At 36.3% G+C, this 17,881-nt stretch overlaps 2 protein-coding genes across 2 annotated transcripts; both read right to left on the bottom strand.

The window, feature by feature from the left end:
• Positions 1 to 1,383: 1,383 nt before the first annotated feature.
• Positions 1,384 to 4,470, bottom strand: LOC111444944 (nitrate reductase [NADH]-like). Its single transcript, XM_023083100.1, has 5 exons — positions 3,965 to 4,470; positions 3,347 to 3,840; positions 3,085 to 3,225; positions 2,766 to 2,998; positions 1,384 to 2,678 (listed from the first exon to the last, which is right to left on the bottom strand). Exons 1-5 carry the CDS (start codon positions 4,468 to 4,470, stop codon positions 1,416 to 1,418), a joined length of 2,637 nt encoding a protein of 878 aa, XP_022938868.1. The 3' UTR covers positions 1,384 to 1,415.
• Positions 4,471 to 12,696: 8,226 nt separating this feature from the next.
• On the bottom strand, positions 12,697 to 15,749 carry LOC111444945 (nitrate reductase [NADH]-like). Its single transcript, XM_023083101.1, has 5 exons — positions 15,244 to 15,749; positions 14,626 to 15,119; positions 14,365 to 14,505; positions 14,046 to 14,278; positions 12,697 to 13,959 (listed from the first exon to the last, which is right to left on the bottom strand). Exons 1-5 carry the CDS (start codon positions 15,747 to 15,749, stop codon positions 12,697 to 12,699), a joined length of 2,637 nt encoding a protein of 878 aa, XP_022938869.1.
• Positions 15,750 to 17,881: the final 2,132 nt, after the last annotated feature.

The following is a 17,881-nucleotide window of genomic DNA, read 5'->3' as shown; positions in this document are numbered from 1 at the left end:
GCGACAACTATGGTATTAAAAATTCATTGCCATGTCGATGTTGTTACATATTTTCACATATTCGTTGACATTCACAAATATAACACTTTTTTTTTATGGGGATGCAATTAATTGCATTTAGCTTAATGTTATGGCACTTCGGTGTTAAAGAATATGAGGTCTCATATAGGTTGAAAAGGGTAACGAACTATTCTGTATTAGGATGTGGAAATCTCTCCCTAGTGGACGCGTTTTAAAATAGTGAGGCTGACGACGATAAAAAACGAGCTAAAACGAACAATATCTATTAGTGGTGGGCTTGGGCTGTTAGAACTAGTATCAGACCAAAATACTGGGCGGTGTGCTAACGAGGACACTAGGTCCCAAAGGGGGTGGATTATGATGTCCCATATTTGTTAAAAAGAGGAATGAAACATTGCTTATAAGGGTATGAAAACCTCTCCCTATTAGACAAGTCTTAAAACCGCGATACGTAACCAGCCAAAACAGACACTATCTACTAATGGTGGGCTTGAATTGTTACAACTAGTATCAGAGCTAGACACTGAGCAATGTGCTAGCGAGAACGCTAGGCCCCAAGAGGGGTGGATTGTGATGTCCCACATCTGTTGAAGAGGGGAATGAAACATTCCTTATAAGGGTATGAAAAACTCTCCCTAATAGACACGTTTTCAAACCATGAGGCTGAGAACGATACGTAACAGGCCAAAACAGACAATATCTAACGGTGGGTTTGGGCTCTTACATAAGATCATGCAAACAAAGAAGAACCTAGGGCCAAAGCTAAGTGAGTCAACCCATCAGATCACGGTCCAAACCAAAGGTTTTGACCACCCTTCCTCAAGTAGGGTTAAGTGATCCAATCTACGGGAAATCAAGTTCAAGTAAAAGATTTTTTGACAATGCAAGGAGCAATCAGAAAACCCTAAACCGATCCTATAAAGTAAACGAGAGATCTCAAGATCGCACAACCCTACCATTCAGTCAAAGATTTTTTGACAATTGGGTATTGATTTAATGTTTGAAACCCATTGTATTACACCAAACCAATGAGTATATAAAATTATGCATCAACATCAAACAGTAATGAATAAATAAAAGGTTCTGTAATTGGAGGATAGAGTGTCGTGTTCCTCCCCAAGCGTGATTGAAGCGTTAAATCAAAGAAAAGAGGCGTACAAAAAATGCATGGCCCTCCCCACTCCTAACTAAAAATATCAACCAATACTTCCACTCTTCCAACTCCCCCATCACTTCATCACTTTTTATACCTCATTCCAAATCAAACCATAATATATACAAAATAATATATAATTTGTTCAACCATAATATATTCAAATATAACTTAAATACATTAAAAACAATAAATGTTTTAACCCCAAACATAAATTCAAATTATTACACTAATTAAAACATTAGAACACCAGCAACCAAGTCTCCAACTCATACTCTAAATCTTTCAATATGGGCTTCACTGTCAACTCAATCATCGGCGGCGGCCCACAAACCAAAGCCAAACACTCCGGCGACCCCGTCGGAATATGCTCTCTCAGAATACTCTCATTAATATGCCCCACGCTGTACGGCCACCCTTCTTTAACGCCATCCTTCACCACGTACCATATTTTCAATCTCTCATTCTCCTTCGCCCACGTGTCCAACTCCTCCCTCAGCAGAATATCCTCCTCCGTCCGATTCGCATACACCACATACATCTCCGTCTTGTCCTCCGGATCCTTTAATATCGCCTGCACCACTTGATATATGGGCGTTATCCCTGTCCCGCCGGCCACCATCGCCAGCTTCTTCGCGAATTTGGGCTTTCCATGGACTGTGAAGTTGCCGCGGCCCATGTATTCTATGTGACCCAATGGGCCTTTTACGTCCACGGTTGAGCCCAATGGGAGTGAGTCTAGATACTGCGACATGAGGCCGCCATTTGGGAAGTCGGGATGTACATTCTTGAAGTAGACTTTTACAACTAAGTCAAAGAAGCCCGTTTCGTCAACGGAGCTTGACGGCGTGTAGGCTCTCATGCAGAGCTTCCCCTCGATAATGGCGCATAAAAATATGTGCTTTCCGACGGGTAGTCCCAAAACTTGGTCTTTTGACGATAAACCGAACCGGAAAATTCTCGTGTTGTGAGATATTGAAATCTTCGATATCAATTTAACCGGGATTTTCTTTCCTGGGACCAGTGCCACGTGTTGTTCAACCGCTTCGGATGATGACGTCTTCTCTTCATTGTCGTTTTCGGTCAATAAGTCGCCGATTATGTAGTCTTCCAGCATGTTTATGGCTTTGTCGGAGTGGATGGCGTCGAACTCCTCGGTGCAGTCGGTTCCGGCGTTGATGAGGATGCTGTCGGCGCCGCCGGGGTGGGCTTTGAGAAACGGAGTGCAGTCGTACACGTGGCCGTGGACGACGATCCAGGAGGATTCCGGCGTGTTGTGGGTTTTGACTTCCGACATGGAGAAGGTTTTGGAGGCGGTGGTCTTGTTTTTGTCGTTTGTGGGTTTTGAGGAAGGTGGGTCGGTGGGATTGATTTTGTCCTTTTCCTTCCAGCCGCCGGACTGGTTGCCGGGGAGAGTTGGGTGGCGGAACACGATTCCCAGCTCTCCGTTTTGGGGTTTGCATACGTTAATCTTGATTCGGAACCATGAGTTGTTCATCATGCCCTAAATTCAAATTCAAATTCAAATTCATTTATTATTAATTTCATTACTATAAACAAATCATTAATTATTGATTTTATTAATTATTACCATGAGATTCCAATTGAGGTTTTCTGGTTGGGTGTTGTTAGTCTCATCCCAAGCTCGGACAGCAATCTCCTTGGAGCCAAACAGCTCCACAATTTCCACCTCAACCGACCAGAAAATCCAGCACCAATACTTCCCATACTTGTTGGGCTTCTCATGGTACTCCAAATTACATATTTTCCACGTCTCCCCACCGTCCAACGTCACCTGCACCCGTGTCACTTTCTTCCCACCACCTTTACCATAGCACAAATCTTATAATTAATCCCACGTGGAAAATAACAACCAAAGTACGTGGAAATTATTAATTAAATTGGCTCACCTGAAAATGCATATCCCCTCAATGTGTACGTCGACTGGGTCTTCTTTGAACTAATCAATAACGTCTCATCATGTGACGGTGTTGTTATCACCGAGTTTATGTTCATCTCGTAGACAACATATTCTGGTTTATACCACCAACCTAAACAATATGAAACAATCAAATCAATTTTATTTCATTATGGATCTTTTTAGTCGGACTTAGTAATTGTGAACTTTAATTTAACATTTAATAAATTATGAATTTTTCTTAACAATAATACCTTCAGCATTAGCCAGTTCGGAATCCACGTGGGATGGAAGCACACGATTATCCATAAAATGATAGTAATTGTTAGATTCTCTATTAGTGACGATGATTCGTTTGAGCCACTTGACCATACGACCACCGGTGAACCCTGGTACAATCATCCTTACTGGAAAGCCATGGTCCGGTGGGATATGCTCACCATTTTGCATGTAGGCTATTATGATATCTCTTGATGGGTCCATTGCCATTTCTCTTCTTATGCTCGTGCCATAGGTGCAGCCTCCTCCGCCAGGGAGGTCGTCCGCACCTTCCATCCATATGTATAAGGCTCCTCTATGGCGACTAAAGATGCCACACCGTTTTAGCACTTCGCGTAATGGCACGCCCCGCCACAATGAGGTAGAGGTCACGGCTGCTCCCCAATGAAATCCAATAGTTTGTTTGACCATATTTAGCTCTTTTCGTCGGTTAGCTGAGCACATTATAGTGACTGGAAATTCGATCGACCTGTATTAAAAATAATATAAATAAAATAGGTGTGACAATTATTTTATTTTACTTTGAGCTAACTATTTCCTAAAATTAAGCGGATGATCATGAATAAATTTTTAAAAAAAAATTAGAAAAGAACCTGAAGTCATTGAGAAGCTGATGGAGCGTGTAGGATGTCGGATTTTGGACGAGCCCAGTGATCTCGACCGTCCAATTAGATGAGTCAACCTTAGGGACAGGACCGTGGTTTCGGACATAGTGAAGTGGAGCCGGTGTAATGAAACCGTGGCGCATTAGACGGTCCAACGGCGGCTCAGCGTTGAGGGGATGTTTTCCGGTAAGACGGAGGATGGAAGGATTTCTCATAACCCCATTGTCCGCCGTGCCCTCGTCCCTTGGATCAAGAATGGACGGTTCGATTTCCTCCTTGCCCTTCCGGATCAACTCTCGATAGTAATTAACATTCTCATCGTTCCGATCAAAGGACGAATCATCATCATCATCATCATCAATACTAAGACTTATTTCCGGTTTGCGCTTCAATTTGAAACTAGAGGACCGGAACGAGTTGCAGCGTTGAACCGGAAATCCGCCATTGGAGGCTGTCTCCACGTCGAGGGCTTTGCGATCAACCGTAGCCGCCATTGAAGGTTGGTTTGAAAAAGAAGTGAATGAAGATTAAGATGAAATTGAGTGGGGAATATGAAGTCCCATGAAATGGGGTTTATATAGAGATTCCAACAACACAGGAAGGCAATCCAAGTAAGTAATTAAATTAAAATAATTAGAGGGCTCCTACTTTGAATGCTCCAATTTACTTGGATTTGTTCTTCACTATTATAAAAATTAAATCAAATTTGGTCAATCAATTGGGAGCCCCCATTTGAAGCTGAACTTTCTACCCCAATGCATCTACCCACTTTGAGACCCAGCCTCCTCGCTGGCACATTACCTGGTGTCTAACTTTGATACCATTTGTAACAGCCCAGGCTCACCAGTGTTCTCACCCACCCTCTACCTAGTATCTGACTCTGATACCATTTGTATCAATTCAAACCCACTATTAGCAGATATTGATCCGATACATACCACTGTCAACTTCACAGTTTTAAAATGCGTCTATTAGGGAGAGATTTCCACACCGTTATAAGAAACGTAGAATCTCACAACAAGGATAACAAAATTTCAAAATATCTTTACATTAGTATGATATTGTCTACCTTTGACATAGACCCTGATAGCATTACTTTGGTTTCACCCCAAATAGTTCAATTATTCTCACTTTTGTACTCATAAACGTTCTCTTCGCTAGTCAACGATAAGTTAAAAGAATGAACGTTGATAACAAAAGGGTTCGAAGGATAATTCATATCGATAGGTAATTACAATCAACCCGTTGAAATATGAAAATAGTAAGGAAAATGGTAAAATATGGATGGGTAGGTTCATATAATGCAACTATACTATGTAACGAATAAACAAATATTGTTGAATATAACCATTTCGATTTTTTTTTTCTAGTAACGCATTTATTTCAATGCGATGAGATTTAAAATTGGGATAAACTTTGTCATTGAATTGACTGCCTCCTCAAGAACCCATAAAAATAAAAAATAAATAAATAAATTGTGCAATGACCAAACTAACCAGCGTACATAAGCTCCAGTTGAAACGGTCCTAAAATAAAAGTATTATTATTATTATTATTATTATTATTATTATTATTATTAGTAGTGTGAATGAGTATATACATAAAGCTTGGATTATATCCCTCTTAAAAATTAAATTCATTAAAGCTTGGTTTTAATGCAAATTAAATTAATCATATAATTCTACAAAGTAATTCTGATTAAAACTAAACTAGTTTAAGTAATTAGTTTTGATTGAATCAAATAATAATAAAATCTGAATTAAAATAATGCAAACAATCAAGTCTGCAAATGTTATGGCATTAATTTAATTTTAATTTCGACTATCATTTCATTACCAATTTTCTGCATCTTATCTAAACGTACGCGTATAATAATACCATCTTCGTTTTCAAACTTATTTACTTCTTTATATCTAAACAACCCCACCATCGTAGATTCAGTCATATTTACTTATTTTTAATTCGTTGATATATATCATAATTAATTACGTTATGTTTAATCGATAATAAGATAATTTATGCTTACTTTTAACATTTAAGCTTATGCCTATTTAGCTCCTAAATTCTAAAAAGTATTTAATCTATCCGTCTCAAAAATATCTAATAGGTTTTTGAATTTTTAATTTTGTATATAATAGATACGCGGTGAAATTTAAAATTTTTATAATTTTGAAAAATTATGCATTCCTTCGGTATAAAACTAAAATTTTATATGATCAAATTTTAAATGTTGGATTATTCAAAATTACTAAATATAAAATAAAAAATTTTAAAATTAACATTTTCGATTAATAATTTTCATAATCAAACTTTAATTAAATCTAACCAAATAAGTTCATGTAATGTGATGCCGGCAGTTGGAGAAATATTTTAATAAAATACGTGTTGACAAATTCTAAGTCAACGTTACAGAAGTAGTCAATGCTTATTTTATTTAATTTCCAATAATTTGTGCAGTTGTTTTCCCATATATTTAAGGCGATTCTCCATACGTCATGGCTTTCCAATTATCTTAATTTTCGTGGTTATATATATATATATATATATATATTTTGTTTATAAGTTTAAATAAATAAAAACTATAAATTAAGCAATAAAATGTCAATAATATAAATTAAAAGCGCTTTACATATATAATTTTATAATTTATTTTTTTATCAATATTTACAGATTTTTTTTTCTTTCGTAAAATTACGGAACACATTTTAAAATATTCAATTCTATTTAAAATTTTAAACACGATGATCACTTCATTTGAATTTCTATCAAATTGCCACATTGTGACATAATCAACATCTAATACAATTTCGAGAACATGATTGAAATGCTATTAACTATACATCTTTTAAAAGATATATCTAATTTTAAAGGGTAAGTCCTCATTTCTTATATATTTTAATTTTTCGTATAAAAATTTTATTAAAAAATTCATTCTAACGAAACTTTAATCATGTGATTGAATTTATAAAACATGTTTTTATATATAAGTTTTTAAATTAAATAAAATCTCCAATGTTGTAGGAGTGGCGTATTTGAAATGTAGTGTTGGAAATCTTTTTAATTATTACAATAATAGGTGTTTATGGTTAATGTGCTTATTAATCACATTAAAAAATAATTAGTGCATTAAGTGTCCGTGTTGTAATAGGAAGCTTTTTGCTTTCAATACATTTCTTTATTTAATTAAATCACTAATCATATATATTAGTGTAATAAAAGTCAAATGAAAACATTTTAAATACATATATAATCCATAATATATATAAATAAATACGTGTTAATTTTCCGTCATTTTCTTTCATGTTTATTATCTATATAATTTGCGTCGTCCATAATTTTTGAGTTATGGATGAAATAATATAAAATTATAATCCATAATCAATATTATTTTATGTAATTTTCAATGTCCCAATCTATTATTTGTTTATTATTCAAACAAAAAACTGTTCTTTTTTGTAATATATATATATATATATATTATCTATGTTTATTGAAACATTAAAATTTATTATCAACTTTAATTTATGTTTCATTTCTCAAATATATCATATTTTAATATCCACGAATATGTAAGAATAATCGATATGATATTAAATGAAATATATAAGTTATTAATTAAATAATTAGTTTATATTATAATTAACACGTTTAAAATTTCATACATATTGTTAAACATTATTATTTAGCCATTATAAAATTATATTAAGGATATTATATAGAACTAATTGAGACCAATAGTACGGCACACTAACGAATGGATAAACATAATAAGAATAATTGAATTCGGTAGATTTCAATATAATACGATTCTTTAGCGTTTTATTCTCTATCCAAAAGTGAGTATAATCTATATTGATATAAGTTAGTAAAACATGTATAATTGTTTAAGACTAATTAGAATTGAGTTTAGATAATTAAGTTATATGAACTATACGAGGCAAGCTCTAAATAGAATATTTTGAATGAATGGAACAATATAGATAAAATCATATCATATTCGACCATCTTATGAACAATTGGTGGAGGAAAACTGAAGACCACGAAAGTTGAGCCTCAACAATAAATGAACTAAGTGTTGGAAAATCTACGATCTAGTTGGATAAAATTGCATGTTGTCATAGACAATTCTTCTCTATTTTTATGCTTCCATTTAACATGATGGTATAATAATGTTTCAATTTTAAACCTTATTTCAATTGTAAATAATATTTATAGGCATGATTTAAAATTCGAATTTGGCACATGATGGTTCTGACATTCCCTTACATCCGTTGGGACATGATCACGTTATTTACTCATTACTTTTTAAAGTAAATATTATTTACACAGATCGACATGAGTCATTCCAGGATGTTAAGAATGAGAAATAGAAATAGAATTGGGATCGAAAGTATGATCTTCATTCAGGTTTACCACGTTTAAATAGGATACAAACTATCAACTAATACCTAAAAATAGAAAAATATATATCTAATTAAATCTGGTAAATAAATAAAATATATGGTTAATCAAATCTATTCTAACAGCTTCCTAAATATCTAAGATATATTCTAACTAATTATCACGGCAAAATATCCTCTTAATACTCCCCCTCAAGTTGGAGAGTGTATGTCGATCACACCCAACTTGTCCTTCAAAAAGTCAAATTGCTGTCTTCCCAAAGCTTTAGTAAAAACATCTGCCAATTGCATTTTGGTCGAAACATAACACGGTTTGATGATTCCAGCTTGTAATTTTTCTCGAACTATATGACAATCTATTTCAATGTGTTTCGNTAATCTGCTTTGGACTGAGTGTAGCCTGCATTTTGTATAGTTGTAGAAAATATGGAGAACCAATTGCGAGAAGCCTGTTTTAATCCATAAAGAGATTTATGGAGCCGACATACTGTATTCTCCCCCTGTCGGCGAAGACCTGGTGGTAAAGACATATAAACTTCCTCGTCTAGATTACCATGGAGAAAGGCATTTTGAACATCCAACTGATGGGTGAACCATTTTCGAGCAGCAGCAACAGTGAGTAAGCAACGAAGTGTAGTAAGTTTCGCTGTAGGAGAAAATGTTTCTGTGTAATCAATACCTTCAACCTGAGTGTACCCCTTTGCTACTAGTCGAGCTTTATAACGTTCAACAGAACCATCAGAGTTGTATTTAATTTTGTACACCCAACGACAACCAATAGCTTTATGACCAAGTGGTAGAGGAATGAGAGACCATGTATGATTACGTTCCAAAGCTGCAATTTCATCATTCATAGCCTGCTGCCATAACGGGTCGCCAACTGCCTCGTCATAGGTTTTAGGTTCTGTCTGGGATGTAATAAGAGCTAGAAAAGCACGTTGAGTAGGAGAAAAACGAGAGAATGAAAGGTAATGATGAAGGGGATACCTGGTGCCAGTGCCGGGACTTGAGCTAGAGGTTAAATGATTGGCTCCAGAAGACATCTCATAATCCTTATGCCAAGCTGGAGGCTGTTTAGTACGAGTAGAACGTCGAAGTGGAGCTGATGTATCAGGTGGGATAGGATTGGAATTAGTGGGCGAATCTGGAGAAGGTGGAGGAGACGACGGAGTAGTAGGTGAAGGGATAGGAGGTGAAGGAGGAGTAGGAGGTGAAGGAATAGGAGGTGAAGGTGGAGGATGAATGTTTGAGTAGGATGGATCATGAAGTGGTACAACAGGAGTCGAAGGAGCTAATGTCGAAGTTTGTGAAGCTGATGAAAAAGGAAAATCATCTTCACAAAATTTGACATCACGGCTGATAAAGAATGTGTGAGATTGCATGTCATACAACTTGTAATCTTTATGACCACAAGGATATCCTACGAAAACACAAGGAGTTGCCCTAGGTTCAAATTTTTGCTTAGGATGTACTATAGTTGCATAACATTTACAACCAAAAACTTTAAGATGATGAAATGTAGGTGGTCGTTTGTAGAGTGCTTCAAAGGGTGTCTTGTTAGATAATAATGGTGATGGCGTTCTATTTATAAGATAAACAGCCGTTAAAATGCACTCTCCCCAAAAATTAAGTGGAACCTGTGACTGAAAAAGAAGAGACCTAGCTACATTTAGGATATGGCGATGCTTACGTTCTACGACTCCATTTTGTTGTGGAGTATAGACACAAGTGCGCTGAAATTCAATACCACAAGAAGTAAAGAATGGTTGCAAAGATAGGAACTCAGTCCCATTGTCTGATCGAACTATCTTGATAGTAGTATGAAATTGAGTTTGAACGAATTTAACAAAGTTCATCAACAAATGATGTACTTCTGACTTATGTTGCATTAAAAAAACCCAAGTACATCGAGTAAAATCATCAACAATAGTGAGAAAAAAACGCAAACCAGAATGGGTAGGAATTTTATGTGGTCCCCAAACATCACAATGTATCAGATCAAAAGCAGAATGGGTTGTTATTGAACTTCTTGGGAAAGACAACCTAGTTTGTTTTGCTAACGGGCAGATACTGCAATTATGAGAATAACTCGCATTATTAAGATGCAATTGATCAGCTAGAAATTTAAAACGAGAAAAGGAGGGATGACCTAGGCGTAAATGCCACAAATCAGATGACTGAGATACTTGATGAGCTGAAGACTTGATTGGAGATGAAGAAATATGATAGAGACCTCCAAATTGTTTACCCGAGCCAATCATTTTCCCCGTAGCCAAGTCCTGCATAACACAAGAATCAGGATAGAAGGTGACATAACATTTCAAGTTATTGGTAAGTTTGCTGATCGACATTAGGTTTAAATTGAATGAAGGCACACATAAAACGTTGTTTAATTTAAGGTTAGGGCTAAGGGAAATATTGCCAGTATGTGACACACGTGCTGTCTCTCCATTAGGCAAATTTATTGTAGACATGATGGCAGCCTTTGGTTCAGTCATAACAGAAGATTTTGATACTATATGATCCGTAGCTCCACTATCGAGAATCCATGAATTAGAACTCGCAGAGTTAATAGATAATGTAGATATGGGAAACAAACCTGCAACATTGATGTGATTGTCAGAATTACCAGAAGGGTGATGATTGATTGCAGATAAGGCTTGTGCTATCTGTCGTAATTGCTCAGAAGAAAAATTTGGAATGGAATTAGGTGACTGTTCTTCTGTATTCAACTGTGAAACATCGGCCATATTTGCAGATGATCGATATCCACGGTTATTGTGTTGATTGTCTTGTCTTGTCCTTCCAGAATTATTTTTCTGTCGACACCGATCTTCTGTATGGCCCCTTCTATCACAAAACTTACAGTGAAACTTAAGAATTCGACACTCATTAATTGTATGACCACTTTTATTGCAGTGTTCACACAATTTGTCCTTGGCGAATTTTGAATATATTGTTTTCTTTTGCACTGCTGATGCAATCGAGATTTTCTCAGTAGGTTCGGAAGTTACCTGACGCTGCATCTCTTCTTGTACAAGTAATGAATAGGCTTGCCTCACATTAGGTAATGGAGACATCATCAATATGTTAGATCTCACCGTTTTATAAGACTGATTGAGCCCCATGAGCAATTGCATCAACTTGTCTTCTTCGCGTTGATCAATATGTATTTGACGTTGATTACAGGTAAATGGTGTGCGGTACGCTTCCAGTTCATCCCAGAGTGCTTTGAGCTTAGTGAAATATGTTGACAGTGCCATGGTTCCTTGTGACATCGTTGCTATCGAGTTTTGTATTTGAAAAATTGCTGGAGCATTCTTTTGTGAGAATTGATCGTGAAGATCAACCCACACTTGATGAGCTGTCTTGGCGTGAATAATGCCTTTAGCGATATCTGCTTCAACGGAATGAGTTAACCAAGATATTATCATACTGTTGCACTGATTCCAGAGTTCGAATTCGGTTGAATTTGCATCTTGGGACGGTTCCTCAATTGTGCCATCAATGAAGCCAATTTTCTTCTTGGCAATAAGAGCATGCATAACTGATTTCCTCCAGGATTGATAATTTGCTCCATTTAATTTGATTGGAACAAGTGAATATCCTGGCTGATCAGAGTGATGAATATAGTACGGATGTGTTAAATCAACATCCGAAATTTTGAAGCTAGATTTGGCTGATTCTGCCATAAAGGAAATTTTGATATTTAAGAACACCAAGATCGGTGCTCTGATACCATGTTAAGAATGAGAAATAGAAATAGAATTGGGATCGAAAGTATGATCTTCATTCAGGTTTACCACGTTTAAATAGGATACAAACTATCAACTAATACCTAAAAATAGAAAAATATATATCTAATTAAATCTGGTAAATAAATAAAATATACGGTTAATCAAATCTATTCTAACAGCTTCCTAAATATCTAAGATATATTCTAACTAATTATCACGGCAAAATATCCTCTTAATACAGGAGGATACCCAAAAAGAATGTACACTTTGTTAGTATAGGCAGTGATTTTCAACTATTTTTAATCTTTTTAGTTATCCTATACTCCAGATCACTCATATTAATATGGGGTGATGTCATAATTAATATGGAATCAATTTGAAACATATTTGAAACATATGCTTGATAAAATGAAAAAAAAAAAAAAAAAGCCATCATTTTTATTACAAACGAATAAAAATATATTAATTTAAATCATTACAGTTACAATAAATGTTTTAATTTCTTCTACATAATTCTTGCAACATAAACATAAACATAAACATAAATTAAATTTATCATATTATTAAAAATTAAATTAAAACATCAAAACACCAGCAACGAAGCCTCTAAGTCATACTCCATTTCTTTCAATATGGGCTTCACTGTCAACTCAATCATCGGCGGCGGCCCACACACCAAAGCCAGACTCTCCGGCGACCCCATCGGAATATGCTCTCTCAGAACACTTTCCTTAATATACCCCACGCTGTACGGCCACCCTTCCTTAACGCCCTCCTTCACAACGTACCATATTTTCAATCTCTCATTCTCCTTCGCCCACGTGTCCAACTCCTCCCTCAGCAGAATATCCTCCTCCGTCCGATTCGCATACACCACATACATCTCCGTCTTGTCCTGCGGATCCTTTAATATCGCCTGCACCACTTGATATATGGGCGTTATCCCTGTCCCGCCGGCCACCATCGCCAGCTTCTTCGCGAATTTGGGCTTTCCATGGACTGTGAAGTTGCCGCGGCCCATGTATTCTATGTGGCCCAATGGGCCTTTTACGTCCACGGTTGAGCCCAATGGGAGTGAGTCTAGATACTGCGACATGAGGCCGCCATTTGGGAAGTCGGGATGTACATTCTTGAAGTAGACTTTTACAACTAAGTCAAAGAAGCTCATTTCGTCAACGGAGCTGGACGGCGTGTAGGCTCTCATGCAGAGCTTCCCCTCGATAATGGCGCATAAAAATATGTGCTTTCCGACGGGTAGTCCCAAAACTTGGTCTTTTGACGATAAACCGAACCGGAAAATTCTCGTGTTGTGAGATATTGAAATCTTCGATATCAATTTTACCGGGATTTTCTTTCCTGGGACCAGTGCCACGTGTTGTTCAACCGCTTCGGATGATGACGTCTTCTCTTCATTGTCGTTTTCGGTCAATAAGTCGCCGATTATGTAGTCTTCCAGCATGTTTATGGCTTTGTCGGAGTGGATGGCGTCGAACTCCTCGGTGCAGTCGGTTCCGGCGTTGATGAGGATGCTGTCGGCGCCGCCGGGGTGGGCTTTGAGAAACGGAGTGCAGTCGTAGACGTGGCCGTGGACGACGATCCAGGAGGATTCCGGCGTGTTGTGGGTTTTGACTTCCGACATGGAGAAGGTTTTGGAGGCGGTGGTCTTGTTTTTGTCGTTTGTGGGTTTTGAGGAAGGTGGGTCGGTGGGATTGATTTTGTCCTTTCCCTTCCAGCCGCCGGACTGGTGGCCGGGGAGAGTTGGGTGGCGGAACACGATTCCCAGCTCTCCGTTTTGGGGTTTGCATACGTTAATCTTGATTCGAAACCATGAGTTGTTCATCATGCCCTAAATTCAAATTCAAATTCATTTATTATTAATTTCATTACTATAAACAAATCATTAATTTTATTAAAAGTGAAATACAAAATTACCATGAGATTCCAATTGAGGTTTTCTGGTTGGGTGTTGTTAGTCTCATCCCAAGCTCGGACAGCAATTTCCTTGGAGCCAAACAGCTCCACAATTTCCACCTCAACCGACCAGAAAATCCAGCACCAATATTTCCCATACTTGTTGGGTTTCTCATGGTACTCCAAATTACATATTTTCCACGTCTCCCCACCGTCCAACGTCACCTGCACCCGTGTCACTTTCTTCCCACCACCTTTACCATAGCACAAATCTTATAATTAATCCGACGTGGAAAATAACAACCAAAGTACGTGGAAATTATTAATTAAATTGGCTCACCTGAAAATGCATATCCCCTCAATGTGTACGTCGACTGGGTCTTCTTTGAACTAATCAATAACGTCTCATCATGTGACGGTGTTGTTATCACCGAGTTTATGTTCATCTCGTAGACAACATATTCTGGTTTATACCACCAACCTAAACAATATGAAACAATCAAATCAATTTTATTTCTTATGGATCTTTTTAGCCGGACTTAGTAATTGTGAACTTTAATTTAACATTTAATAAATTATGGATTTTTCTTAACAATAATACCTTCAGCATTAGCCAGTTCGGAATCCACGTGGGATGGAAGCACACGATTATCCATAAAATGATAGTAATTGTCAGATTCTCTATTAGTGACGATGATTCGTTTGAGCCACTTGACCATACGACCACCGGTGAACCCTGGTACAATCATCCTTACTGGAAAGCCATGGTCCGGTGGGATAGGCTCACCATTTTGCATGTAGGCTATTATGATATCTCTTGATGGGTCCATTGCCATTTCTCTACTTATGCTCGTGCCATAGGTGCAGCCTCCTCCGCCGGGGAGGTCGTCCGCACCTTCCATCCATATGTATAAGGCTCCTCTATGGCGACTAAAGATGCCACACCGTTTTAGCACTTCGCGTAATGGCACGCCCCGCCACAATGAGGTAGAGGTCACGGCTGCTCCCCAATGAAATCCAATAGTTTGTTTGACCATATTTAGCTCTTTTCGTCGGTTAGCTGAGCACATTATAGTGACTGGAAATTCGATCGACCTGTATTAAAAATAATATAAATAAAATAGGTGTGACAATTATTTTATTTTACTTTGAGCTAACTATTTCCTAAAATTAAGCGGATGATCATGAATAAATTTTTAAAAAAAAATTAGAAAAGAACCTGAAGTCATTGAGAAGCTGATGGAGCGTGTAGGATGTCGGATTTTGGACGAGCCCAGTGATCTCGACCGTCCAATTAGATGAGTCAACCTTAGGGACAGGACCGTGGTTTCGGACATAGTGAAGTGGAGCCGGTGTAATGAAACCGTGGCGCATTAGACGGTCCAACGGCGGCTCAGCGTTGAGGGGATGTTTTCCGGTAAGACGGAGGATGGAAGGATTTCTCATAACCCCATTGTCCGCCGTGCCCTCGTCCCTTGGATCAAGAATGGACGGTTCGATTTCCTCCTTGCCCTTCCGGATCAACTCTCGATAGTAATTAACATTCTCATCGTTCCGATCAAAGGACGAATCATCATCATCATCATCATCAATACTAAGACTTATTTCCGGTTTGCGCTTCAATTTGAAACTAGAGGACCGGAACGAGTTGCAGCGTTGAACCGGAAATCCGCCATTGGAGGCTGTCTCCACGTCGAGGGCTTTGCGATCAACCGTAGCCGCCATTGAAGGTTGGTTTGAAAAAGAAGTGAATGAAGATTAAGATGAAATTGAGTGGGGAATATGAAGTCCCATGAAATGGGGTTTATATAGAGATTCCAACAACACAGGAAGGCAATCCAAGTAAGTAATTAAATTAAAATAATTAGAGGGCTCCTACTTTGAATGCTCCAATTTACTTGGATTTGTTCTTCACTATTATAAAAATTAAATCAAATTTGGTCAATCAATTGGGAGCCCCCATTTGAAGCTGAACTTTCTACCCCAATGCATCTACCCACTTTGAGACCCAGCCTCCTCGCTGGCACATTACCTGGTGTCTAACTTTGATACCATTTGTAACAGCCCAGGCTCACCAGTGTTCTCACCCACCCTCTACCTAGTATCTGACTCTGATACCATTTGTATCAATTCAAACCCACTATTAGCAGATATTGATCCGATACATACCACTGTCAACTTCACAGTTTTAAAATGCGTCTATTAGGGAGAGATTTCCACACCGTTATAAGAAACGTAGAATCTCACAACAAGGATAACAAAATTTCAAAATATCTTTACATTAGTATGATATTGTCTACCTTTGACATAGACCCTGATAGCATTACTTTGGTTTCACCCCAAATAGTTCAATTATTCTCACTTTTGTACTCATAAACGTTCTCTTCGCTAGTCAACGATAAGTTAAAAGAATGAACGTTGATAACAAAAGGGTTCGAAGGATAATTCATATCGATAGGTAATTACAATCAACCCGTTGAAATATGAAAATAGTAAGGAAAATGGTAAAATATGGATGGGTAGGTTCATATAATGCAACTATACTATGTAACGAATAAACAAATATTGTTGAATATAACCATTTCGATTTTTTTTTTCTAGTAACGCATTTATTTCAATGCGATGAGATTTAAAATTGGGATAAACTTTGTCATTGAATTGACTGCCTCCTCAAGAACCCATAAAAATAAAAAATAAATAAATAAATTGTGCAATGACCAAACTAACCAGCGTACATAAGCTCCAGTTGAAACGGTCCTAAAATAAAAGTATTATTATTATTATTATTATTATTATTATTATTATTATTAGTAGTGTGAATGAGTATATACATAAAGCTTGGATTATATCCCTCTTAAAAATTAAATTCATTAAAGCTTGGTTTTAATGCAAATTAAATTAATCATATAATTCTACAAAGTAATTCTGATTAAAACTAAACTAGTTTAAGTAATTAGTTTTGATTGAATCAAATAATAATAAAATCTGAATTAAAATAATGCAAACAATCAAGTCTGCAAATGTTATGGCATTAATTTAATTTTAATTTCGACTATCATTTCATTACCAATTTTCTGCATCTTATCTAAACGTACGCGTATAATAATACCATCTTCGTTTTCAAACTTATTTACTTCTTTATATCTAAACAACCCCACCATCGTAGATTCAGTCATATTTACTTATTTTTAATTCGTTGATATATATCATAATTAATTACGTTATGTTTAATCGATAATAAGATAATTTATGCTTACTTTTAACATTTAAGCTTATGCCTATTTAGCTCCTAAATTCTAAAAAGTATTTAATCTATCCGTCTCAAAAATATCTAATAGGTTTTTGAATTTTTAATTTTGTATATAATAGATACGCGGTGAAATTTAAAATTTTTATAATTTTGAAAAATTATGCATTCCTTCGGTATAAAACTAAAATTTTATATGATCAAATTTTAAATGTTGGATTATTCAAAATTACTAAATATAAAATAAAAAATTTTAAAATTAACATTTTCGATTAATAATTTTCATAATCAAACTTTAATTAAATCTAACCAAATAAGTTCATGTAATGTGATGCCGGCAGTTGGAGAAATATTTTAATAAAATACGTGTTGACAAATTCTAAGTCAACGTTACAGAAGTAGTCAATGCTTATTTTATTTAATTTCCAATAATTTGTGCAGTTGTTTTCCCATATATTTAAGGCGATTCTCCATACGTCATGGCTTTCCAATTATCTTAATTTTCGTGGTTATATATATATATATATATATATTTTGTTTATAAGTTTAAATAAATAAAAACTATAAATTAAGCAATAAAATATATATATATATATATATTTTGTTTATA

This window comes from Cucurbita moschata, unplaced genomic scaffold (assembly GCF_002738365.1).
Source record: "Cucurbita moschata cultivar Rifu unplaced genomic scaffold, Cmos_1.0 Cmo_Scf00007, whole genome shotgun sequence".
NCBI lineage: Eukaryota > Viridiplantae > Streptophyta > Magnoliopsida > Cucurbitales > Cucurbitaceae > Cucurbita > Cucurbita moschata.
The sequence above is the reverse complement of the archived record's forward strand: the minus strand, read 5'-3'. Positions and strand labels throughout refer to the sequence as shown.

What these genes read in the sequence shown, in the direction of transcription:
- LOC111444944 (XM_023083100.1), bottom strand. Translation starts at nt 4,470, where the DNA reads ATGGCGGCTACGGTTGATCGCAAAGCCCTCGACGTGGAGACAGCCTCC. An exon ending in CAGCTTCTCAATGACTTCAG is followed by an intron (nt 3,841 to 3,964) that starts GTTCTTTTCTAA and finishes TTTTTAATACAG; the next exon opens with GTCGATCGAATTTCCAGTCA. An exon ending in CGAACTGGCTAATGCTGAAG is followed by an intron (nt 3,226 to 3,346) that starts GTATTATTGTTA and finishes CATATTGTTTAG; the next exon opens with GTTGGTGGTATAAACCAGAA.
- LOC111444945 (XM_023083101.1), bottom strand. Translation starts at nt 15,749, where the DNA reads ATGGCGGCTACGGTTGATCGCAAAGCCCTCGACGTGGAGACAGCCTCC. An exon ending in CAGCTTCTCAATGACTTCAG is followed by an intron (nt 15,120 to 15,243) that starts GTTCTTTTCTAA and finishes TTTTTAATACAG; the next exon opens with GTCGATCGAATTTCCAGTCA. An exon ending in GAGGGGATATGCATTTTCAG is followed by an intron (nt 14,279 to 14,364) that starts GTGAGCCAATTT and finishes GCTATGGTAAAG; the next exon opens with GTGGTGGGAAGAAAGTGACA.